Consider the following 26,338-nt stretch of genomic DNA (forward strand, 5'->3'; position numbering starts at 1 on the left):
AGTATATCAATTCTGCAAATTTTCAGCCAAATTTATAATCGTTAAGGCATTCAAAACTGTGATTTACAATTATAAACATGAATAGTTCAGGTTTAACAGATTTGGTTTGTCCATTGATTTAATCTAGTTTAATATCTTAACAGTCATCAATTTGGCTGAAAATTTGCAGAAATGATCTATACATAGGGCTGTCAATTCCGACACGACCCGATAACACGACTCGAAACCCGCACGAAATAAAGCGGGTTCAACCCGCACGATTAAAAAGCGGGTCGACCATGGGTCAACCCACCATGACCCATTTAATAAATGGGTCGGCCTCGGGTCAACCCGCCAACACGAAGTGAATCCGTATAACCCGAATATGATATACTTCTTCTTGAAATTTTAGACGTCAGGAGTATTTGATCATAGGATTAGACAATTTGAAATATTTTTCTTTATAATTATTGGATTTAATTATTTATATTCTTCGACTTGTGGAGTTTTTAGCAAATTTAATTAATTTATGCATTTTTTTAGTTAAATAGGTTGCATTATTAACCCTTAAATGTGTCTTTTTGTCTAACATGACACGACCTATTTATTAAACGGGTTAAGCGGGTTGGAAACGGGTAACCTGTTTAATAAATAGGTTGGGTTTGGGTTTAAATTTTTGACACGATTATTAAATGGGTTGGGTTTGGGTTTGTCTTTTGTGACACGACAAATACCTTGACCCGACACGAACCCAACCCGACACGACCCATTGACAGCCCTATATATACATTAAGGCCTTGTTTGGTTTACATAAGGGAAATCAATTCCATTCTCTTTTCCGTGGGGATGAGAAATTCAAATTCCAGTCAGTTTTCTTTCCAGTGTTTGGTAAAGTAGAGAAAACATTGAAAAAAGACCACTTGATTTCCCTTCTGATGTTTGGTTGGTGCAGGAAAGTAAAGAAAAAATATATCAGTATTCCAATAATACCATTATACTTTAAAATTTAATATCATGGGTGAAATTAGTAATGACACATTTGAGTAGGGGTACTGTAGTCCTAAATTTTTGTAATAAAGGTTGGGAAAGGAGAAGGGAAAATTAATCTCATGGGTTATGAAAGGAACCATCTTCCCCCTATTTTCCCCTCTGCCAGAAAAATAGTTCCCAAATTTGTACCTACCAAACAGAGGAAATGAATGATCTTATGGCACGTTTACTTACTTGGAATGGAAAATAATCATGAATCGGAGACAAGTGGAATGGGAGAAGAAAGGAATCGGTATTGATTCCGGAGGAATGATTCCTAAACCCATCTCCCCCCTTCGTAATCGAATTCCTGAGTATTCAGGAATCGATTACTGATAAATAGGTGGGACCTACACCAATTCTCATTCCTTCATGTGTTAGTAAACACAGGAATTCTTTTACCTGGAATCATTCTGATTCCTTTATGTGTTAGTAAACACAGGGGTATTTTTACTCCGTAATCATTCCATTACATTCCATTCCATTCCAAGTAAGTAAACGTGCCCTTACTTTCTTGATTCCTCAAATCTGTGAATCAAATATGGCTTAAGACTTAAAAATTGAACGGTTGAGATGACGAAATGTAATAGAAAAGTGGGTCCCACAAGAGATCCCAAAAATGGCCCAAAAAAAAATCCCTATATATAGGGATCAAGAGAGGACTTTATTGAACTTGAAAAGTGAGGATGTTTTTATTTTTAAGATGTATCTATACTATTATTATGAGATGAGGGTTTGTTAGTCAAATTCAAGAATTTTGACATAAATGACCTTAAAAGATTAATAAACTTTGAGAACTAATTAAATTAGAAGGATAATTAAGACATTTACAAAATATATTTTTATTAAAAAATAAAAATAAAAAAAGTATCTTCAACCCACTTTTCTCTCCTCATTATCTTTTCTCTGCAATAACCAACTCTTTTCTTTTTTATTTTCTAAAAAAAAAAAATTAATAACCTGCACATAGCATGTGTGGAGAAATGCTAGTTTTAATAATCACAACCACTTATTCTTTAGTTACCTACACACATATATATCCTACAAAAAATTAGTCAAATAAGAAAACGTTTAACCATTTGATTAGCACAATGTTCATTTTAATATTATCTAATTGATTACATTTGTTTACACAATTTTAAATAACCAAATGGTTATGAATTTGGTTGATTTTTTGTAAACTTCATTCTTGCATAGGAATCTAAAGGATCAACGGTTGAGATCATACTTGTGTAAAATAACAAAAATCCTTAAATTATTAAAATGAGGGGTGTGTGTGTATATTCTTATCGTCCTCTCTACTTTAGGAGGAACAAAATAGAAAATGAACTTCCATTGAATAGTCCGTTAAAAAAAATTGGATGAGCTCATGAATTGGGTGAATAATATTCTCAGTAAATAATTAAGGAGATGACTCACCGGTATTTTGCAAAATTAGGTGCTAATTGACCAGTGTCGAACCGCCAGACAAGTGCCATGGGCCCCATATTTGGTGGATAAGTTGAGTTGGGTAGAGGCCTTAACTCGATTGCTGATATAAATGGAATTCCAGAGAGCTTGTTCACCAGACAAAGTTGTATATAGTTTCTGGGTCTTGGGACATAATGTATGAGCTCCTTGGTTACGCCAATGGATGCATTCATAAGCTTCACTGAATCCCACAAATTTGGTCCAAGATAGAGATCAAATTTTGGTAACTTGTCCTGCCCATCATAATTCCCATGCACAAAAATTGCTCGGATCAAATATTTGGTTCCACTTGTAATGTTTATTTTGTAGCAGTTCCTGATGCCTTGAGGGAAGCTCCTGAGAGATTGGTAGGGTTGAGGATGGGCATCGAAATATTTATCCAATATGAAGTTACTTTCACCGGTGTCGACGAAGTTTGAGTCCGAAATGTAAGTAATTCCGGTAACTTTTTCAGTATAGCTAGAACCCGATTTGCCACAATCTATGCTAATGAAGCCTGAGAGAGACATGTAAAAAATAGATTACCACTCCCGATCATCATTGTGCACTCTCCATAATAGTAATATATAGTACGAGAATAGTAACAAAATAGAAGAGAAAACAGAACGTTAGGAAGTTGAGGGCTAAAAACCCGTTTCATCAAATATTTTCTAGTTCTATTTTTCTATCAATTAATACATTTATATGTGTGTGCGCACGCCTGCGCATCGACAGGCTAGTGTGTGTGACTGTGTGTGTTACCTGACTGATCATCCTGGGCATGAACTAGGAGCAAAAGATTATGAGCAAACCAAAGTAGTTGTGGGAAGACGAACAGCTTGCACGTCAGCGACATCAGGACCAGACTTTGGGGAGTGGGGAATCGACTGCTGGTGAAGTAGAAGAGAAGCACCGGCAACGTCTTTGCTTATAAAGCGCGCACAAGCAGGTTGGTCAAACAATTTGGCAATTTGAAGAAACCAACATACAGATAACTAGATAAGGGATCTGGTATGAATGAATTGTATGGGACCAAAGTCTGTAAGTAGAGCTAGCTAATTCTTGCTTGTAGATGAGGTTGAAGAGACTTGAGTAGGGCAATGCATTTATATACGTCTAGCTGGCTGAATAAGTACGTTCCTTGTTTATTACTTTGTAACCAGTTTTCTTTTGGTCATGTGGTCGAGCTTCAAAGACCAATCAATGCAGTATGGAAGGCCTAGCAGTACAAGCATATTGACCACCGGCCTTGAGGGTTTCTGAATTTTTTTTCTTTATCAAATCAATCAATTATATTAGATACATATCAATATCAAATCAAAGGCGATTCAGCGAATACTACTAGCAAAGTCAAAAGATAATAACTTCTATAACACAACAACAATAACGACTATTAAAGCGGACAATTTATTACCTCTCATCACCAAAATCAAGTAATCAACCTTAAACTCTAATCCGGTTATTTCACATTACCCAAACAATAAAAACCGTAAAAGAACCCATAAACCTAAATTATAATTATTGACACAAATTAAATCAATGGTGCTATATATAGGTATCCCTGCATATGTCTGCATCTAACCAAGAAGGCAACGGAAAAAAAAAATTGGTGTTTAACAATATTTCAATCATATATCAACTTGATCGTGATTCTTCAAAATCTAACCCGAATGAAGAAGTAGTGGTGGGCCAAGACAGCAGGAAGGAAGAGAGTCAAGACAGAAAGCCAAGACATCTTCATAACTAGGATCTTTCGTGGTGGGTTTTAGGATCTGTAGCTAGCACCATTCGCTGTTCCAGCTGCTATGGATTGGATTGACCCAGTGACGACGACGGACGACGTGCAGAGAAAGACTCGGTGCTTGCGCTAAGGCAACGCAATTGAACCCATTTTTTGGTTTAAGGCCTGCTCCTAATACGAAAGTCTTGAGTCTGAATCCCTGTGGATGAGGTGGAGCAGATTGAGAAAGCGTTAGGCGTCCTGTCAGGGTAGCAATAGCAGGAGTAACAATAGCAGTTGGCGAGAGTTTCACTTGCTTAGGCTTCCTCTTGGCTTTCTTCAGGCGATCCCGACGAAGAGATCTTTACTCAATCAATCTCAATATGTATCTCCAAGGAACGCCTGCAATGACGAAAGTTTCTCAATTTCTTCCTGATTATTTCCTGATCCCTGGTTACAATCCCAGGGGCATCAAAAATAGTACCAGCTACTCCTACTTTTTCCACTTCGCATATGGGCTTTATAAATCTAAAACTGATTTATAGAGAAAAAAGTGTTAGTTTTTTTATTGAACCCAAGTCCTAACCAAATGATTTTCATACAAATGTATCTTGATTTCTTCAAAACTCATGAATCGTCGCTAACGTATCAATTGAACCTTCAATCAATTAAACAAATTTCAAAGGACTCAAAAAATATCAATTGACTGGAGGGCATATGACACTAAAGTCCATCCTATTTTCCTTTTTTTACCTATAAAGACAGAAATCCAAAGGCGTCATAAGTAAGACAGATGAGGCCTACAAGTAACTAGTAAAAGCTAGGTACAGCTTACAGCCAAGTCAAGGTTCGACCAGGAAAAACTGCATCAAGCGTGAAACCAACCCATTGGCTAATGTGAATTCTCTCTTGTAGTTTTGATAAAATGTAATACCCCGAAAAATCCAAATTAAATTCCGTGGATTTTTTAGAAATGATTTCACGATAGTGGGAGCGAGTACGAGGCTCGGAGAAGTTGTGGAATTAGTTCGAACGATTAATTTTCGAAAACGAACGTTATTTAGGGGCTCGCGAAAGTTGACTTTTTATACGTTCAAAATTTGGGAAAATTTCCTTCATGAAAGTTGTAGAGCTCGTCGACACGATCGCGTGCATATGCGGAACGCAAAAATCGAAGTTCGTATGAATTAATTATGATTTTTTGAAAATGTTTCCAAATTAGTATAAAGCTTCCATTTTCGGAAATTTCCGAAAATATTTTCAGAATTTCCAAAAATGGAAGCTCGGAGCTGCAGCCCCTCCCCCGACCGGAAATCGCCTTCGATTTTCTTCCGGCTATTTCTTCCTCCTCCGGCCACCGATCCTCACCAAACTTCTTCCATTGGCTTCGTATGGTCCTTGCGCACCTGTCTGTGGCAGCCTTGCACGGCGGCACGGCCCCTAGCGGCGGCGGCGGCCCGGTTTCGATTTAAGCTCGATTTTGGTCAACGCCGGGTTTCTCCTAGCTCCGGCCACCAAAACTTCCGATCCTTGGCTCCATGAACTCCCCTCAACCTGCTGATCATCATACTAGGAGGATTGCACCTAGAGTGACCGGTTTCACGTTCGTCGGAGCTCGGTAAGTTTTCAATCCGAAACGAAAATCTTTCGATCGGTATATCTCGAGCTGTAGTGCATCGTTTTGACTGATTCTTGAACCAGTGAGTTCTCCTTGATGTTCTTAACAACTCTCTAGAAGGGATCGAAGCCTGAAATTGAAGTTTTGACGTCGAAATCAAGCCTTGCCGGATTCTGCAAATTTCGCCGGATTCTGGAAATTTTCCGGCCACCTCGACTGTTTTAGGTAATTTCAACCACTTCCGGTCATTTTCAGCTTACATGATAGTTATGAAAGTTGTTAAGCATGATGAGAGGAAGAGGAGCAGCCCGGCCCCGACACCATTGGCGGTGGTCGGCGGCGGCTCTGCCCTAACTCCGGCGTCCCTTTTCCGGCCACCTCCGGGGGTCAAAAATATAGTTTCTGTGCATTTTTAGATTCTATATTTCAATACGATCATTTCGATATATTATACGCAATTTTTGGATATCGTATGATTAAGTTATGAATTTTTAAGTTTCGATCGATTTCGATCGTTAGATTTGTGATCTGTGAAGTTAGGACCGTCAGATGGACTTGTAGTTTTGATATGATGATCTTATGACTGTTCCAGTGGCTTTGTGTGGTCATGGGAGAAGATCCGACCGTTGGATCTTCGTATAAATGCAAAACAGTGATTAGGGAGGCGATTCGTGAGAATCCGTCCGTCGGATTTTCGTATAAATTTGTGAAGATGTTAGTAAGGACGATTCAGGAAGATCCGACCGTTGGATCTTCGTGATGATTTTTGGAGGGTGATCCTAAGGGCGATCCGTGAGGATCCGACCGTTGGATCATCATTTAATTTCGATCCGACCGTTGGATTGTCGTTTGAATATGTTTTTGAGTTATTGGCTAAGTTAAGGTCATGTGTGATTAGGTGATTGACGGTCTCCCTTGGGTGAGCGGTTTTGGTGTGTATTGTGTTGAATTGAAGACGCAGCGGGAATATCGAGGTGAGTAAATCGCACATGGTTCATTCACGAACCGAAATTCGGTGATTTTATTTAATTGGGAAATTGTGGAAATTGTTTTATGAAAATAAATATTTGTTTTAAATTATATGGACTTGATCGACTACGGTCCATAGGTAAGTAAAATGTATTTAAACTATAAAAATGAATTTCTAGATTTTATTGCATGTGAACTATAGTTGGTATTAGTGGTCACTCTTGTGTGGGTGACTACGTATATATATATTTACGTGGAATATATATTGGATGGTGTGACATCGGGTGAAGTATTGATGTGATTTACTGAGTTATATTTTGAGCATTACCCTTTGGAATATGTGATTTATCTTAGATGTTGTGTTGTCTATGATAATGGGTAATTGAGTAAAGTGCGATAGTTGAGTCGTTGAGATGAATTAAATGAGGAGTCGAGTGAATTGAGGAAAGCAGTCATTCGTAAGGTGAACCTTGGCCCAGGTGACACTTTACGATACAGTTAGAGCTCTAGTCTGTCTGCCGTCATACTGCTTGGGGGATAAACGAGTTATCATATGCCCTTGGGTATGACATGACATACTGAATGGGGTGATTAATATAATTAATCATAAGCCTGTAAGTATGATATACTGAATGGGGTGATTAATATAATTAATCATAAGCCTGTAAGTATAATATACTGCATGGGATGATTTATATAAATAAATCATAAGCCTGTGAGTATATATTGAGTAAGAAGTTGTTTATTATTGAGTAGTCATGATGAGATGTGAGTTGATTGATGCTTGAAGTGATGTTGTACACTTCAATTCTTATGCAAAACAAAATTAAAATGTGCTTGAGTTGATTGTGTTACTTTAAATCGTGCAATCCTTTCGTTTACTCATACGAGCTTTGCAAAAAGCTTACCGGGTTTGTATTGTTGCAATCCCGGTACACTATTCAAACGGTGTAGCGGGTAATCCTGCAGGTCAGGAGAATCAGGGCGGTGATCGAGCGGGTTAGAGTATTTGTTATAGTTTTACAGCATTTGTAATAGTGAGGTGAGTTAAGCTCATTGAGCCTTAGAATTTGATTTGGTGAGAGTGTGTTGTAATAATTAACTTGAGGATTTGATTTATTGTAATATTGAGAGGTGTGAAGTGTGGTTGTTTTGAGAAAAAAATTCAGGTTGTATTTATGTGAGTTGTATTAATTCATGTTTCGGATTTGGATTTGTTATTCAAAATCCGGGGCGTGACATAAAACAGGTCGACTTGTGATGATTTCTAGCAGCACAATCCCAAAGCTATAAACATCATGTCACGCCCCGAATTTTGAATAATCAATTCAAATCCGAAACATGATTAACATCAATACAAATAACGTCCTGAATTTTTTTCTCACAAACAACCACACTTCACACCTCTCAATATTACAAAAACCAATCTTCAATTTACTTATTACATCACACTCTCACAACTTAATTTACAATACTCAAAAGAGCATAATAAACCTCACAATATAAATCCAGATTTACCCAATGCAATTTCTCTAAGCAGCTCGATCACCTTCCCGATTCGCCTGACCTGTAGGATTACCCGCTACACCGTTTGAATAGTGTACCGGGATTGCAACAATACAAACCCGGTAAGCTTTTTGCAAAGCTCGTATGAGTAAATGAAAGGATTGCACGATTTAAAGTAACACAATCAACTCAAGCACATTTTAATTTTGTTTTGCATAAGAATTGAAGTGTACAACATCACTTCAAGCATCAATCAACTCACATCTCATCATGACTACTCAATAATAAACAACTTCTTACTCAATATATACTCACAGGCTTATGATTTATTTATATAAATCATCCCATGCAGTATATTATACTTACAGGCTTATGATTAAATATATTAATCACCCCATTCAGTATATCATACTTACAGGCTTATGATTAATTATATTAATCACCCCATTCAGTATGTCATGTCATACCCAAGGGCATATGATAACTCGTTTATCCCCCAAGCAGTATGACGGCAGACAGACTAGAGCTCTAACTGTATCGTAAAGTGTCACCTGGGCCAAGGTTCACCTTACGAATGACTGCTTTTCTCAATTCACTCGACTCCTCATTTAATTCATCTCAACGACTCAACTATCGCACTTTACTCAATTACCCATTATCATAGACAACACAACATCTAAGATAAATCACATATTCCAAAGGTAATGCTCAAAATATAACTCAGTAAATCACACCATCCAATATATATTCCACGTAAATATATATATACGTAGTCACCCACACAAGAGTGACCACTAATACCAACTATAGTTCACATGCAATAAAATCTAGAAATTCATTTTTATAGTTTAAATACATTTTACTTACCTATGGACCGTAGTCGATCAAGTCCATATAATTTAAAACAAATATTTATTTTCATAAAACAATTTCCACAATTTCTCAATTAAATAAAATCACCGAATTTCGGTTCGTGAATGAACCATGTGCGATTTACTCACCTCGATATTCCCGCTGCGTCTTCAATTCAACACAATACACACCGAAATCGCTCACCCAAGGAAGACCGTCAATCACCTAATCACACATGACCTTAACTTAGCCAATAACTCAAAAACATATTCAAACGACAATCCAACGGTCGGATCGAAATTAAATGATGATCCAACGGTCGGATCCTCACGGATCGCCCTTAGGATCACCCTCCAAAAATCATCACGAAGATCCAACGGTCGGATCTCCCTGAATCGTCCTTACTAACATCTTCACAAATTTATACGAAAATCCAACGGACGGATTCTCACGAATCGCCTCCCTAATCACTGTTTTGCATTTATACGAAGATCCAACGGTCGGATCTTCGCCCATGACCACACAAAGCCACTGGGACAGTCATAAGATCATCATATCAAAACTACAAGTCCATCTGACGGTCCTAACTTCACAGATCACAAATCTAACGATCGAAATCGATCTAAACTTAAAAATTCATAACTTAATCATACGATATCCAAAAATTGCATATAATATATCGAAATGATCGTATTGAAATATAGAATCTGAAAATGTACAGAAACCATATTTTTGACCCCCGGAGGTGGCCGGAAAGGGCCGCCGGAGTTAGTGGCAGAGCCGCCGCCGACCACCACCAATGGTGTCGGGGCCGGGCTGCTCTTCTTCCTCTCATCATGCTTAACAACTTTCATAACTACCATGTAAGCTGAAAATGACCGGAAGTGGTTGAAATTACCTAAAACAGTCGAGGTGGCCGGAATTTTTCCAAAAACCGGCGAGAATTTGCAGAAGCCGGCGAAGCTCCGATCAACGTAAAAATGTCCTCCTTTCGCTTCGATTCCTTCAGGAGACTTGTTCAGAACTTAAAGACGAACTCACTGGTTCAAGAATCACTCAAAACGAAGCTCTACAGCTCAAGATATCTTGATCGAAAGCGTCGGTGGCCGGAAAATTTCCAGAATCCGGCGAGCTTGAATTCCGACGTAAAAACTTCAACGAAACGCTTCGATTCCTTCTGGAGAGTTGTTCAGAACTTCAAGGCGAGCTCACTGGTTCAAGAATCACTCAAAACGACATCCTGTAGCTCAAGATATTTGGATCGATAGCTCCGGTTTCGTTCTTGGTTGGGTTTGACTTGTAGCCACTGCTACGGGCCACGCCGCCGTGTGAGGCTGCTTCTGGGAGCTTCAGGAAGTTGAGGCGAGCTCGAGGATGAAGTTTGGTGAGGATTGATGGCCTGTAGCTCGAGTTATCACAATTGGACCCAATCGGGTTTTAAAACGAAACCGTGTTTCCGCCGCCGTTTTCCGGTTGTGCCGCGGTGCAAGGATGCCACTGCAGCAGTGCAAGGTCTAGGCGAGGCTAATGGAGGTGGTTCGACGTCTTGAGGTGGCCTGAGGAGGGAGAGAGAGATCGAAGAATCCGTGCTCTGTTTTTGCTGGGTTCGGCCGTGAGAGAGAGAGAGTGAGATTTCTTCTGCTTTCTTTGTTGAATGATTTTCAATTATGCATAAACACGTAAGCAAATAAAGCACCGGTCTTGATTGATCCACTAATGCTTAAATCACGGAATACCCTACCTTTAAATCAAAGGTGTTTGCCACCATTTCACTTTGCTTAAAGAAGACAAAACTCGGTTATTACACATCACTCTTCTCATTTAACCTACTTGATAGGTAGTATCTGCAAGCCAAAACCATAAAAAATCATATCATATCTTCTGAAAAGTGTTAGACAACTGCTATGTCCTAAAAATGCAAGCGTTAAGAAATACATAGGTGCAGCCCCTGCCCTGCTCCTCCAAACCAACAAAGAACTAAGTATTCCAGGTTTCAAACACTGGACCGTCTTCTACTAAGGCTTTAATACCATGTCAGACAATCATTCCAACAATCTAACCAAAAATTTCAGATAAGAGGGATTGGATATCAAGCCAGGCCTGGGCGGACCTAGTAATTGGCCCGAAGGGGTCCGGACCCCCCTAGAATTTTTGGTATATACTTCAATTTTAGTTACTTATTTACCTTATTAATATTAAAAATAGGCTTAATTTAAGTATTAGACCCCCCCCCCCCCCCCAAAAACTTCTATAACCAATCAATTTGAATAATAAATTAATTATATTAAGAAACATAATTATTAAATTGATTGGTCTTTATGTCTGAATAAGTAAAGTAATTGATTTGTTTTATTTGAAAAATAGTAAGTAATTAATTTACCAAGAAAACGTAAAGTAATTGATGAATAAGTTATTACTTTCTTCACATGAAGATTTGTAATCTTTATATGACTTTAGGAGATGTATAAAATCAGATGAACATCTTCTATAAGGACAATATACAAAACATTAATTTTTTGCGAAATTTTAATATTATATACTATATATATCTAGACCCAGCATCTATTGCTATTCGAAGTCGTTCTTTCCAAGTCAAGATATTTGAACTACTATCTACATCCACAAAAATTGAAGATTTGAGAATTTTTTTTTTCTCCGTCATAACTTACAAGGGAACCCCATAAGTTATTATTTATTAATACAAAATAGTTGCAGAATACAAAATTTGTGCACTTCAAAGTATTTCATTTCAAGTATATATTAAAATCACTAGGCTGCTGATAATTAAGTTATCGACTGTCCCAAATAATCAAAGAATTAAGAAAGAAGTTTATGCTGAAGTTTGCTACTGCATAATTTCACTGCGGCCTAACCTGAAAGATGTTCTTGTAAGTTTCCATTGCACATATACTCGTAGACCAGGCCTACTCTAGTTTTATCATTGCAATATCCAACAAGATTTGTCAAGTTTTTGTGATGAACCCTCATAAGAAGATCAACCTGTAATATAATTAAGAAGCCACAACAGATCAGTTTGTTATATTATATATAATAGCGGTAAAGAAATTGTTGCATCAGTAATTTTGGCAAACGTGCCTCTGCATGAAATTGTTGAAATCCTTGAACTGCTGACGGTGAAAGCATCTTGATAGCCACTTGAGTCTTGTCTAGGTAACCATGATAAACGGTTCCGAACCCACCTTTTCCAAGAATCCTTTCAAAGTTGTTGGTAATCTTGAGTATCTCAGAGTAGGTAAATTTTCGTTTTGTCGATTCCATTGAGCCCAATTGAATAGTGGCTTTCACATTTGTGACATCTCCCGAGACTAACAAGTTTTATCAGCATCTTATACAGTCAAAATCTGCACCCTTCATGCTTTTGTTTTCCCTTCAATATCCAAAATAGTTGATGGCAATTGTAGTTAGATTATATATGATCAATTATAATAACCAGCTATAAATCCCCATATTACGTTTTAGTAAGCAGATTTGTATCTCAACGTTTTCTGGTGAAATACCTGATCATTAAATAATTCCATGAGAAAATAAACTCGACATTAATTACAAGAGAAAAATTCAGGTACCGTCCCCAAACTATTCTGCCAATGCCAAAATGATACCCGAACTCTCAAAAGTATCAATGTGATCCCCAAAGACCTATATTGGCATCAACGTGATACTTCCGTCAAAAATCTCTAACGTGTCCGTTTGTTTGGTGACGTGCTTGGGCCCCAAAGAAAAGGGCATAATGGACTTTTTACCCTTTTTTGTTAATTCATTTTTTTTTTCTTTTCTTTTCATTTCTTCTTCTTCTTCTTCTTCTTCTGGGATTTTCTTCTAGCCCTTCTTCTAGCCCAATCCAAGAGGACGACTTGCATAATCCCATATCTGGCCAACCGCTGAGATGAGCTCAGTAGTGCTCAATATCTCAGGAGACTTGTGCTGCGATTTTCTATTCCCTTGCTCATTACTTTTTCTAGAAACTGTGTCGGCAGATCTTTCATGAACGAAATTAGCAAGCCGAGAGGATGCCTGGCCAATTGGGTACCACCTGTACTTGATCGAATGTTGATCATTCTTCTGTGGCTTATTGCACTTAGCCATTTTCTCAAGCCCCCTTGAGAATATAGTATATCTTGAAATAAAAGTAACTGCAAAATGGAGTTAGCAAATCGCATCACTGAATCAAGCTAAGAACGACATAACAAATAGTAATCTCATTACAACCCTCCCTCCCTTCCCCCAACCGCAAAAGTACTTGGGATTGGTTTTTCTGCCCTTCCAACTTCACAATGCAATCAATAGCATGAATTATTCAACAATTTCAGTAACAACAACAACACAGAAAAAGTTTAAGTGCTTTATATACCATTCGATACCAGTCAATATCTTCCCATTCTTATTTTAAGCAGATTACGCAAAAGCCACTCGGCTCCAACTTCTCCAATGAGTTACAGACCAGAACAACAGTACAGGAACCCAGAGTGAGACCCAGTATCACATTCCCAATTAGCACCATCAAACACTTAGTCTATCAAAACCCATAAGATAACGAACACTCTTTGCACCATCTACATCCTCATAGAACAGAATTGAATGGTTAAAATGTAATGCAATTCAAAGTATCTATGCAATTCCACAAGCATTTCAATCGAACTATCCACTATAGAGTCAATTTAACCAACTACCCTCCCGTTCGGCGCCAAGATCGGCCACTCTCTCACGGTACCTTCCGGCTGACCGCCTCGTCTCGCTCAACAACTCGGCGGCCCCAATTTACGCCGACGGGTCGTTGATCATCTCGGCACCAGCAGGTTCTTCGACCGGTATCAGGTTCGATTGGGACCTTCAGCCCCAAGCTGCTGGGCGCCACGAAACCCTAAGAAGAAGATCGCAGAAGAAGAAGAAAGAAGAAAAAGAAACGAAAAGAAAAAGAAGAAGATCGCAGAAGAAGAACAAAATCGCAGAAGAAGAAGAAGGAAGAAAAAGAAAAAGAAAAAAATGAATATAAAAAGGGTAAATTGGTCATTTTACTTCTTTTTTGGACCCATGTGCTTACCACGTCAGCAAACAGACGGCGCCGTCAGAAATTTTGGACGGAAGTATCACGTTGATGCCAATTTAGGTCTTTGGGTATCACATTGATACTTTTGAAAGTTCGGGTATCAAATTGGCCTTGACAGCATAGTTTGGGGACGGTAGTTGAATTTTTCTCTAATTACAAATAGAAAACTGGTTCGTGACTACGTCAATAATCCAATTTGTAAAACAGATTCAAGAAAAAATAACAATTAACTTTATGTAAGTTGCATACCTTAGTGATAACAAACCATTCTTCCTCTTCTCAATTAATCCAACTGGAACTGAGCCTGTAAGCTTGTTTTTCTCCAAGTTTCTACAGAAGTAAATCAAGTACTATGTCTTAAATATGGTTTCCAGTTAAGGAGTTCCCTCTGCCACACTATATCATTAAATAATTTCTTACATGAAATTTAGATCTGGTAATTGAGACAACAACTCTGGAATTGAACCTGTTAAGTTGTTGTTTGATAAATCCCTGAAATGAACAGATCACCTTTAAAACTCATTATGACAAATGAAATTCTTTCCTTTCTCAATCTACCTTCTCATTATCTGTAACAGCTCATTTTGGACACAGAAAGGCATACTTACAGAGTTTGTATCTTTGCCAGATTGGATATAGAAAGAGCTATCTCCCCTGTTAATCCATTCGAAGACAAGTTCCTAATTACATGTTTCGTCACATCACTAAGACATGTGAATTGAAAATGAAATCATCAATAATTTTATGGAGACAAACTTACAAGGTTGTAATTCGTCTTAGGGGCTCGTAAGCATGTGTAATACCCTGAAAATTCAAATTAATTTTCGATGAGCTTTTGGAAATGATTTCGTGGTCATAAGCATGAATACGAAGCTTGGAGAGATTGTGGAATTAGTTCGAACAATTTTTATTCGAAAACTGAACGTTTTAGAGGGGTCAAAGGAGTTGACTTTTTATACATTCCAAATTTGGGAAAACTTCCTTCATGAAAGTTGTAGAGCTCATCGATACGATCTCGTGCATATGTAGAACGTAATATTTGGACTTCGTATGAATAAGTTATGAATATTTGAAAATTGGAATTTTTCTATAAATAGGTGAAAAATCCGGATTTATTTATTTAGGACGAAATTTTTCTCATTTTGCATTTCAGCCCCCCATTCTCTCCATTCTCTCTCCTCTCCCACGCGGCCGAACCGTTCGACCTGACATGACGCCAGCGGCGCCGTCACGCCTCCCCTGGTCACGACCCGACCCTCCCTGTGATCGCCGCAAGCCGCCCAGTCGCTTGGTGCCCCTTCCTTGCCCCGCCGTTGCACCAAGAGTTGGATCCAAATCCACATTTGGGGGACTAAAATCCACAAAGACTTACTCCTTTTTCTTTTTCCGTCACATATATTTTTTTTCTATTTTTTTTCCTTTTCACTTTTCACGGCATATACATACACATATTTTTTCTATAGACAAGTCTTACCCCCACACTTGAACTTCCTTATCTTCTCCATCTTCATTCTTGACACCAAAAACCTCTTGTATGTCTCAAAAATTAGCTCTACTAAGTCTTTAGAATAAGGGTAAAGATATAACTATACTAAGGTTTAAGGGTTAAGGATTACGAGGGTGATAAAAGAAAAGGCTCAATGTAGGCTCAAAGGGGTTTATCTAGGGGGGTTGCACATCTTGTGCACACAAATAGGGACACATGGCTATTTGGCAATGTTGATAATTTCCTAGGGTGCCTTTATCCTTTCTAAGGTCCAAGCATATATTGATAAAAGTCTCAACAAGTATAAGAGTGAATTCTAGCATTACATAGTCCATTAAACTTAATCTATGGCAAGCAATCAATCAAGATGAAAGAATAATGAGATCAACAAAATCATCGCCAAGAAAATAAGATGACATATTTTTTTTCATTTAACACTCAACAAAGAAAAGGCAAATAGGCTCAAATATCTCACATAGGTTATGTATGAATCAAAAACTTATCCTAACATGCTATTTTCTGTACCATGTAAGCAAAGCCACATCCACTACACATACATATGACAATCATACATTCTTATTAACCAAAGAATAAAGTCAAACATCATCTCTATTTTATGATTCTCTTAAGCCATGATTTCTGAAATATATACTCATCATAGTTGTTGAAAGGCATAAGAAAAAAAAAAACATGCAAAGACGCAAAAACAACAAAGAAAACAAAAAAAAAAATTTCTTTTTTTTTTCATAAACCCACAAAACTAACAACCCAATAAAAACAAATATAAAAATCCCTTCCCCCACACTTAAATCTAACATTGTCCTCAATGTTGAAAAAATTATAGCATGCAAATGCACATAAAAGCATGGAAAAGAGATAAGTGAAAAATAAAAACAAGAAAGTAAAGAGAAGAGTTTAGAGCTCCCTGGGATTTATTGAAGAAAAGCACAAAGCCGATGTTGAAGTCAAAAAGATCGCAGAAGTCATCAAGAAAAATTTCCGCGCAGATTGAGCACTGTTTGGTATTTCTCAAATATCTCTTAGCTCACAGCTCCGAATGATGATCTGCTTAGTGCGTTGGAAACTAGACACATGTAGCTTTCCGGTGATATGCAGTAAGGCTATTAAAACTTCCAGGAAGGTGTCCAAAATCTACAGAAAAAAGAAGGTACAGAACCTGAAACACAAAAAGATAAATATTTAGCAAACTTAAAATCAAAAATTGTATAAACTAAATAAACAAAATATAAAATCAGATTGGTAATCAAGTTAGAATCAAAATCAATCATCGATCCCCGGCAACGGCGCCAAAAACTTGTTGTGAAATTTTAATTAAAACTCGCAAGCGCACGAATCGTCGTTAGTATAGTGTGCAAGTACGAGGTCGTTCCAACTGAGGATTGATAATTAATTTAAATCCTAACCCAAATAATCCAAACACAAAAACACATAAACAATCAAGCAAAAGAAGATATTGTTTTAAGGTTTTCGACTAAACAATTAATGTGAAAATTAAAGAAAGAAAGAAACAAACAAATAATGATAAAATCTAGGGTTTCAGAATCAACCACTAACAATCCTATTTATGTTTCAATGCAATTAACAGATTATTTTGTTTCTCTAGATGATAATTCCCGTATCTAAGTCCTTCTCAGGTACTCTAAACCATAGTTTTCCTTAAGTGTATGATGCTCTCCCTCTCGGGTAAAGATCTTATATCCTAACTATGCAGTTTATCCTTCTCAGGTATAAATTTAACATGCAAGACTCATTACGCTTTAGAAAACAAGGGAATCAAGCAAATCATTAGTCTTTCTCAAGTAATAATGTAATTTACCACACTTAATCACAAGAAGCTAATCAAATTATATTGCATCTCTGCTTCAAATTTATCTTCCAATTACTATATGTGAAGCCCTAAGGTGATCAATCAAAGAACTTAAACATAATGCATCAATTCAAACAGTGATTAAGCATTCATCATAAAGAAACTATAAATCCATCAATAAATCATCAAAGTACATAAACAATCATGCTAGGGCATCATCCTAACCCTAGAAAAGGTTTAACAAAAGATAAGTACATAAAACATAGGAAAAACATAAAAAGAATGGAAGGGGAAAAGAAGGGGAAGATGGATGAGTTGTCTCTGCTCCTTAGGCGTCTACATTGTGCTCCGAGACTCCCCTCATCATGTAAATTCGTGCTCCCTTATATAGGGAAGATTTCTGCTCATCTTTGGCTTCATGTTTCCTTGTAAAACTAGGGAATAGATTCATTTCTTCATTTGGAATGGGAAAACCTTGAACTACAAGATTTATTCCTAATATAAGTAGGAATAAGTTCATCATTTAATCCTCATCTGAATTAACTTCCTTGATGCATTAGGATTGATGATCTTGTGCCACGGTACATGAGTTCTCCCTAAACCCTAAATTAAATTCCCGAGCAGATTTTCTGTCCGACCTATCTTCACTCAAATAATCATAACTTTCTCTAGGAGTATCAAAATTGAGATCCGTAAAATTCCTAATATAAGTAGGAATAAGTTCATCATTTAATCCTCATCTGAATTAACTTCCTTGATGCATTAGGATTGATGATCTTGTGCCACGGTACATGAGTTCTCCCTAAACCCTAAATTAAATTCCCGAGCAGATTTTCTGTCCGACCTATCTTCACTCAAATAATCATAACTTTCTCTAAGAGTATCAAAATTGAGATCCGTAAAATTCTATAGAAAGTAGACATCTGTAGCTTTCCATGCATATAAGACACATTGTCGGATTCGATCCGAGAATTTCCCAGTAATTCGGCGAAGTTGGATATTTTGCACAGGCAGATTCCCAGTCTCAGATTGCATATTGCCTTTCAATCCTAGTTAGCTCATTTTGGCTTCTTTTCTTCTTTCTACAAAACAAACCTACAAAAAACACTAAAAGAAGTAAATGAATCATAAATAAGGAGAACTAAACATAAAAACCAAGATTAAGAGGCATATAAATATAAGAAAATATGAGCACATCAGTTTTCCTCGTTATCGATAATGATTTGGAAGGATTTTGTAGGACTCTTCTGAGACATATACTTCCTGACCAGTGAAGGATATGTTAGTGAGTGACTTCCTTTTGTGAAGTGTTGTTCTATGTGGTATGTTGCATGTTATATTTTTCATTGTTGTAACAGATGAGTCTTTTACAACTTTGTTTGTGTGTGCAATACCATGTGACAATTGATGAGTAATTTGGCGAGGCTGATCTCATCTTATTGTGTTCGAAGATATTGGAATGTTATTGTAATTTTGGAAAATTGCAAAAAAAAAAGGGGGGGGGGGGGGGGACACTACATTCATTCAGTCTTATTAATTTCAGCTACCTTTCAAAAAAAAAAAAAAAAAAGAGAGAAAGAGTACACTTTACTAAGCCAAGTCAGCAGCTCCGGGGGGTTTGAGGCTGAGCTCAAGGGAAATAGGAGAGCCACCGTTGTAGCCGCCCCAGCCACCAGAGTAGTAGCCATAGCCGCTACCTCTCTCGAAAGTAGTCTTCATGTTGCCCAAGATGTCTTCACTGTGCATGGGGAACAGTGGAAGGGTTTCAATCTCCTGGTGATCTTCTCCTCGCTGTTCCATGACATTAGAACTAGTTGATCCAAAATTGAGATTAATGGATCCATCAACACCAGTAGAGCTAGTTGACCCAAAATTAAGATTAATGGATCTACCAACAAGCCTTAATCTTTGCTTGGGCACAGGAAAATTCGAAGTGGACCTCTTCTTCTGTTTCTCCCGAGCCTTGTGGTTCTGGAACCAATAAAAGACGTTCTTGCCCTCGATCTCTCCATATCGTTTCAGCTGGAGAGTGATTCTCTGAACCTGCTCTGCAGTTGGAGACCTAACTCCATTGTTGTAGAAAAGCTCATTGAGGATTCTTAATTGATCTGTGGTGGGAGTCCATCGGGTACTACTCCTCCCGGCTACTTGGTAGCTTCCTCCATCCTCGAGAGGTTGCTGGATTTGTGGTTCCAGAGGTTGCTGGATTTGTGGTTCCAAAGGTTGCTGGATTTGTGGTTCCAGAGGTTGCTGGATTTGTAGTTCCAGAGGTTGCTGGATTTGTGGTTCCATTAGTTGCTGGGTTTGTGGTTTCATTGGTGATGGGTTGAGAGAAGGTGAGAATTGAAGAAACGGTGATGAGAAGTGATTAAGGAAAATTGCTGTTAGAAAGATTGGAACTGATGAAATGATGTTGGGGTTGGGGATTTGGGTTTATCTGATGGAGGAAGAGTTAGGCTTGAGTTAGTCGACAAGAAAAGTCAAAAGTAATGTCAGAAAAGCAGATTAAATCGCGGAAAAGAAAAGATTTTGTCTCGTGTGGAGCGCGTGGGGGAAACAAATGATTCTCGAAAAAGACGAATCTTGAGACGTGGAGTGTGCAGCGTTTGTTTTTATTTTATCGCTTATGATAGAATAAATAAAAGAATTGTAAGGATAACAGCGAGAGCAGCTAGTGCTCTAGTGGTTGAGAGCGAAGCTCTTGTACATGAGGTCTGAGGTTCGAACCTTGCTCTTTTTTATTTTGATTATGTTCGCATAAGACATAATAAGTATAACATTTGTACATATTATAATGAGGACAGCTAGTGCTCCAGTGGTTGGGAGCGGAACTTTCCTGCAGCAGGTTAGGGTTTCGAACCTTGCCTCCTACAAGTTTTATGGTTTTTGTATATGCTTCGGTATGTAGATGTATATATGGTCGGTACGGTATACGGACGGTATGTGAAACTTCATACTGAGCCGAGCCGAGCCGAAAGTCCAGGCCGAAAACTCAGCCCAAATTGGTTTGGGCCGGTTTGAATTGCAGCTGGTTCAGTTCTTCGGCCCAAAATGGCCAGCTCTAGTGCTTAGCCCAAGGATTGAGCAAGCCCAAGCCATCATCACTGGGAGTGAACGCGTGCTAGTGGACCCTTCTAGAGCCCACAAGAAGGCCAAAGTGGCCCATTTTGAATAAGAAGACGTTGTGGAGGTGTTTTACTTTTATAAATTTTGTTTTATTGAAGCATTGTTTTTCTACACATTGTTTTGTGTGTTTGAGTTTTGGCTAATGTTTGTAGTTAAACTCTGGCCTGTGTTTTCTTGTTCTAGAATGATGTTGTGAGTGGTAGGTTGCTTGATGCATCCTTGGTTGTAACTTGGAGAAATGATGACTGTGAAGGAATGTTGGGTTGATGACTTAAGTTGAAATGAAGGTTTCATTTTGTGAATCCTTGTTGTGTGGGTTACATTAGTGATGAAATGATTTAGTGGCTATTGGGATGTATTTTTATACATAGGGCCGTAGCTTTGTAGATCACTACAGATTTGGAAAAGATGAAGATTCGATGGTTAGGTTAGCCTTATCTCCTAGAATTTTTGTGGAGAAGCACTTTGCTTGAACCTAGGCTGAAGAAGAAATCTACGATGGATCTAGTGTAGTCAATCGTGGTATAGTTGAAGCAAAAATTATTGTGACCATTTTTGGTGGTTGGTTAGTATTCTGTATGAAATACATAAAACCTTAATCGGAAGAAATTGACTTGCGCTTAAATTTCGGGATGAAATTTCTTTAAGGAGGGTAGATTGTAATACCCCGAAAATTCAAATTAATTTTCTATGAGCTTTTGGAAATGATTTCGTGGTCATAAGCATGAATACGAAGCTTGGAGAGATTGTGGAATTAGTTCAAACAATTTTTATTCGAAAACTGAACGTTTTAGAGGGGTCAAAGGAGTTGACTTTTTATATGTTCCAAATTTGGGAAAACTTCCTTCATGAAAGTTGTAGAGCTCGTCGATACGATCTCGTGCATATGTGGAACGTAATATTCAGAGTTCGTATGAATAAGTTATGAATATTTGAAAATTGGGATTTTTTATAAATAGATGAAATATCCTGATTTATTCATTTAGGACGAAATTTTTCTCATTTTTGCATTTCAGCCCCCCATTCTCTCCGTTCTCTCTCCTCTCCCACGCGGCCGAACCGTTCGACCCGACATGACGCCAGCGGCGCCGTCACGCCTCCTCCGGCCACGACCCGGCCCTCCCTGTGATCGCCGCAAGCCCCCCAGTCGCCTGGTGCCACTGCCTTGCCCCGCCGTTGCCCCCAGAGTTGGATCGAAAAAGCCCCAGCCGTGGGCAACCCGGGCCGGCTGGAAAACCATTTTTCCGGCATCCCCTCGGCAATTGGTTGACATTTTTGGAATCGTCTCCTCCTGCTGATCATCCCTATACTCACCTTTCATCACCTTTCAAAATCCACGTTCTGTGTTGAATCTGGAAATCTGATCAGAGGGTCCAGATAAATCCAACTTCCAAGCTCGATCTAGGATGATCTAGACCGAATCTCACTTAGCTCCAGGTATGAAAGTCGATCAACTCTTCATTTTGAACCAGTTTGTAGTTGGTCACTTTGCCATCGGAGGTGGTTGACCCGGCGTTGGCCACCAGCTGACCCGCCGCTTGTGGCGGCGCGTCCGGCCTTATTTTTGTGTTCTGTTTTCAGTTTATTCATCTACGCATCGATACTGTCGTTTGAATATATCGTAAGGTCATTTTGAACAAAGTTGATGCATGCTAGGATTTCGGTTTTACACATTACCTTCGGGTTACGATCTGTGAAGATCGTACCGTCCAATGCACTTATAATTTTGATATGTTGATCGTATGACTGTCCCGATGACTTTGTGTGGTCACGGGCAAAGATCCGACCGTTGGATCTTCGTATAATTGTGAAATTGTGATTAGAAAGGCGGTTCGTGAGAATCCGACCGTCGGATTTTTGTATAATTTTGTGGAGATGTTTGTAAAGGTGATTCAAGAAGATCTAACCGTTGGATCTTCGTAAAATTTTTGGAGGATGATCCTAAGGGCGATCCGTGAGGATCCGACCGTTGGATCATTATTTAATTTCGATCCGACCGTTGGATCATCATTTAATTTCAATCTGACCGTTGGATCATCAATAAGTTAGAATCCGACTGTTGGATTGATGTATATGTATGGTTTATGATTGATTTACTAAGTTAAGACCGTATCTGATTAGGTGATTGACAGTTTGAGTTGGCGAACGATTGCGAATCGTATTTTGAGCTGTTAAGAAGATGCAGCTGGAATTTAGAGGTGAGTAAACCTCACGTGGTTCATATTACGAACCGAATACATTTAATTAATTATTTTCTCTTAATTGTGAGAAAATATTAATGGAATAAATATTTGTTTTAAAATCATATGGACTTGATCAACTACGGTCCATAGGTAAGTAAAATGATTTTAACTATACAAATGAATTTCACGATTTCTATGCTTGAACTATAGTTGGTATTAATAGGCATTCCTGCGTGAATGTCTATGTATATATATTATTTACGTGAAATAATATGTATTGATGGAGTTATGTTGAGAGAGATGATGAGTTTTATTGTTGAGAAACAATATGTTGTGGGAAATGGTATTTCTATTGTTTTGAAAAGTGTTTGAAGATCTGAGAGTCTCAAGTGGTGATTTCTCCTTTTAATTTGATTTAATGTTTTGATATGACGACCGGGGAGGTCTGATGATCGGAGGTCACGGGGTGACATCTCCTTTTGAGAGTTGAGTAACTTTTGGTCCTGAGTGACCGCTTTAAAATGTTTTGATCAGATGACCGGGGAGGTCTGAGGATTCGGGGTTGCTAAGAGTGACCTCAGGCAATATATCGTAATTACGCCTTTGGCCGGGTTAGTGATTTCGATCAATTAGAGCTCTAGTCTGTCTGCCAACGTGTCCAGGTTGGACCAGATTTCATATTGATTTGTTAGGTTAACATTTCTTATGATTTTGTCACGGGGTGACTTGTGTTGTTTCTTTTGGGAAAAGAATGTTGGTTTTTAAGGAATCATGGTGTGTGTTTCTGTTCCTTGAGTTGAAAGATTTTCCTTGGGATTGGTGTGTGTTGCTTCCTTAATTTTAATCGGTGGATTCCTCGTGATTTTGGTGTGAGTTATTTTCTTCGAGTTGAAAGGTTTTCCTCGTTATTCACGTGTGTTGGTTGACTTCCTTATTTATATCCCTTTTCATTTCTATTGTTTGATTTTAATGTAATCTCCTGAAACAAAATTATATGCAAGGATTACTATGATTTTTGATTTCATGCATTTTGGTTAATTCCTGCATTAATTTTCTATGCATGAGTTATGTTTTATTTAGCTTTATTGGGGAGTGCAGTGATGGGAGAGATTCGTAGAAAGTTGAGAAATATTATCTTGTATTGTGGGGATAAATGCATCTTGTTAAGAGGAGAGATGAGTGATTCATCTGATTTTGTTGAGATTCAAATGATTGAGTTGTCACGGGTGTGACTTGTATATCCTTGATTTTAGATATGCTCATTGTGTTGGTTCTCTGTATTGAGTCAGAACGGTGTTTGTGGTTTTCTTTGTGGATGTTGAAATTGTTGGGTGTTGACTTGGGTTAAAAGAAATATGATTTAATAAATCAACAGTTCATTCTTGTTTACTCATACGAGCTGTTAAAAGCTTACCGAGTTTTGTGTTGTTGCAATCCTGGTACACTATTCAAATTGTGTAGCGGGTAATTCTACAGGTCAGGAAAATCAGGGTGGTGATCGTGCGGGTTAGAGTATTTGTTTTGGTTTTACAGCTGTTGTAAGTGTGAGGTGAGTTATGCTCATTTGAGCCTTACAATTCAATTTGGTGAGGGTGTGCTGTAATAAACAACTTGAGGATTTGGTTTATGTAATATTGAGTGGTGTGAGGTGTGGTGGTTTTTGAGAAAAAAATTCAAGTTGTTATTTAAGTGAGTTGTATTAATTCATGTTTCGGATTTGAATTTGTTATTCAAAATCCGGGGCGTGACAGCATGATAGCTACAGTTTATGCCCTCCCATGAGTAAGCTTGAGGGGAACATGGATCTCCTTGCCAGTTTTTCCGAATTTTATAAGTTTCCTTGATGTTTGTGATTGCAACAACTAGTATTGCAGACAGAAACAGAAAACCGCATGAAAATCACTCATATACCTATCGGGTGAGGCAATAAATGGACAGAAATGAAAGCTTGTGAAAGAAACTTAATTACCATCTTCTTGGTCTGTATCCAATTCTGAGAATTCTTTCACCTTATAAATCTCAAATGCATTGAGTATGGGTGGAAGACTAGAGTTCTCAGCCTTGAAGATTGAAAAATTATTTTGTTGTCCGCCAAAAGCTTTAGAGCTAGAAATAGTAACTGTGTACAAGTAACTAGGAGTAACTGACCCATAAAAGGAGTCTCCATTCCTAGTGATGTTGAACCGTCTAAACTGGTTGGGTTGGAGCTTTTCAACTTCTGCAAAGTGCATGTAAATATGATATTCTGCATTGATATCATTAGAAGGTGGCAACCGGATATTCAAAGGATCATTTGGATCTCTCGGCGTGGCGGCAGTACGCATGACATAAGACGGTGGATGGTATTTATTGTGATAATAAGTGTTAACAGTCAATGGTGTACTTAATTGTGCCGAATCATCGACGTTATATGCACGCGACCAGACGCGATCAAAAATATCAAATGGAAACCTAAAATGAAACATTGCCACATTATTTGCCACATCATTATAGTATTCAAGAATCAGAAAACATATCGATTCCTATGAGTTCAAGGATTCACCTGTATCCTCTACGAGTACCCATTTGACCAGTGTCATACCGCGAAACAAGTTCTAAGGAACCCGTTTGTGTTTGATAAGTCTCATTAGGTAAAGGCCTTAGCTCTATAGCTGATATAAATGGTATATATCCCAGAGCCTATGTCCACCAAACAAACATGAATGTAATTTCGCAAGGGGGTATGTATGAGCTCCTTTTTCTTGTCAGTTGATGCATCCTTAAACCTCACATTATCCCACGAGTTAGCTCCAAGATGTAGTTCGAATACTGGTAACTTATTATCGCCGTAATAATTTCCATAAAAGAAACCTGCTCGAATCAAATACTTCATTCCACTTGTGACATTTATTTTGTAGCAGTTCCTGGTTCCTTCTGGGAATCTCCTAAGATTCCAGTATGGCTGTGTGTAGTTATTTCTTTGATTGGGCCATACTGACTTACTTTCACCAGTGTCTATGAATCTTGCATCTGAAATGTACTTGATGCCTGTATTCATGTCAGTATAACTAAAATTTACAGCTATGCCGCAATCAATGCTGATGAAGCCTGCAGAGACACATATATCTCTTAGCTTTTATATAATGTTTTGAATAAAATCTCCAATCAAAAAACTCTTAAGCAACATATTCACTTATACATATATACACACACACACATACATACATTAGACATTCGTACCTGATTGATCGTGGGCATGACCAAGGAGCATAAGACTAAAAGCAAAGAGGATTGCATGAATGTAAGTGACATCATTATTGACTATACTTCTGGAAAAATGTAGGGAGAAGTTTGTTTTACAATGGGTGTGTGTGTATTGGTGGGGTGGTAAGGCTCTGAAATCTCATTTGGGAGGTCAAGAGTTCGAGCCCCATCATGGTGGGTTGGGGTGGGGATTAAAAAAAAAAAAAAAAAAAAGTTTGTTTTACAATGGATATATATATCATTACAAGGGGGACTCTGCCTTTGGTGCCTATCGTGACTTTATGA

General features: G+C 38.1%; 2 protein-coding genes and 1 long non-coding RNA gene across 6 annotated transcripts in view; all 3 read right to left on the reverse strand.

The window, feature by feature from the left end:
* Positions 1 to 26,338, reverse strand: part of LOC133725324 (probable LRR receptor-like serine/threonine-protein kinase At2g28960) — a 90,350-nt gene that overhangs the window by 5,555 nt on the left and 58,457 nt on the right. For 2 of the 4 annotated variants that reach the window (XM_062152533.1, XM_062152535.1), the window contains exon 2: positions 2,428 to 2,974. In XM_062152533.1, coding sequence (XP_062008517.1) covers positions 2,428 to 2,974 — 547 coding nt within the window. Of the gene's footprint in view, positions 1 to 2,427; positions 2,975 to 3,219; positions 3,756 to 26,338 lie in introns of those variants that run through there. The other 2 variants (XM_062152534.1, XM_062152540.1) reach the window with 2 other exon arrangements.
* On the reverse strand, positions 8,092 to 10,920 carry LOC133725327 (uncharacterized). Its single transcript, XR_009854359.1, has 3 exons — positions 10,021 to 10,920; positions 9,272 to 9,347; positions 8,092 to 8,346 (listed from the first exon to the last, which is right to left on the reverse strand). It is a non-coding gene; the product is annotated as an uncharacterized LOC133725327 (long non-coding RNA).
* On the reverse strand, positions 10,924 to 26,023 carry LOC133726567 (probable LRR receptor-like serine/threonine-protein kinase At1g05700). Its single transcript, XM_062154130.1, has 14 exons — positions 26,011 to 26,023; positions 25,581 to 25,897; positions 25,353 to 25,489; positions 24,780 to 25,261; positions 24,548 to 24,672; positions 14,940 to 14,950; positions 14,796 to 14,867; positions 14,608 to 14,679; positions 14,437 to 14,517; positions 12,995 to 13,257; positions 12,219 to 12,448; positions 11,996 to 12,122; positions 11,678 to 11,735; positions 10,924 to 10,966 (listed from the first exon to the last, which is right to left on the reverse strand). Exons 1-14 carry the CDS (start codon positions 26,021 to 26,023, stop codon positions 10,924 to 10,926), a joined length of 2,031 nt encoding a protein of 676 aa, XP_062010114.1.

Source organism: Rosa rugosa, chromosome 1 (assembly GCF_958449725.1).
Source record: "Rosa rugosa chromosome 1, drRosRugo1.1, whole genome shotgun sequence".
In the NCBI taxonomy this organism is placed as follows: Eukaryota; Viridiplantae; Streptophyta; class Magnoliopsida; order Rosales; family Rosaceae; genus Rosa; species Rosa rugosa.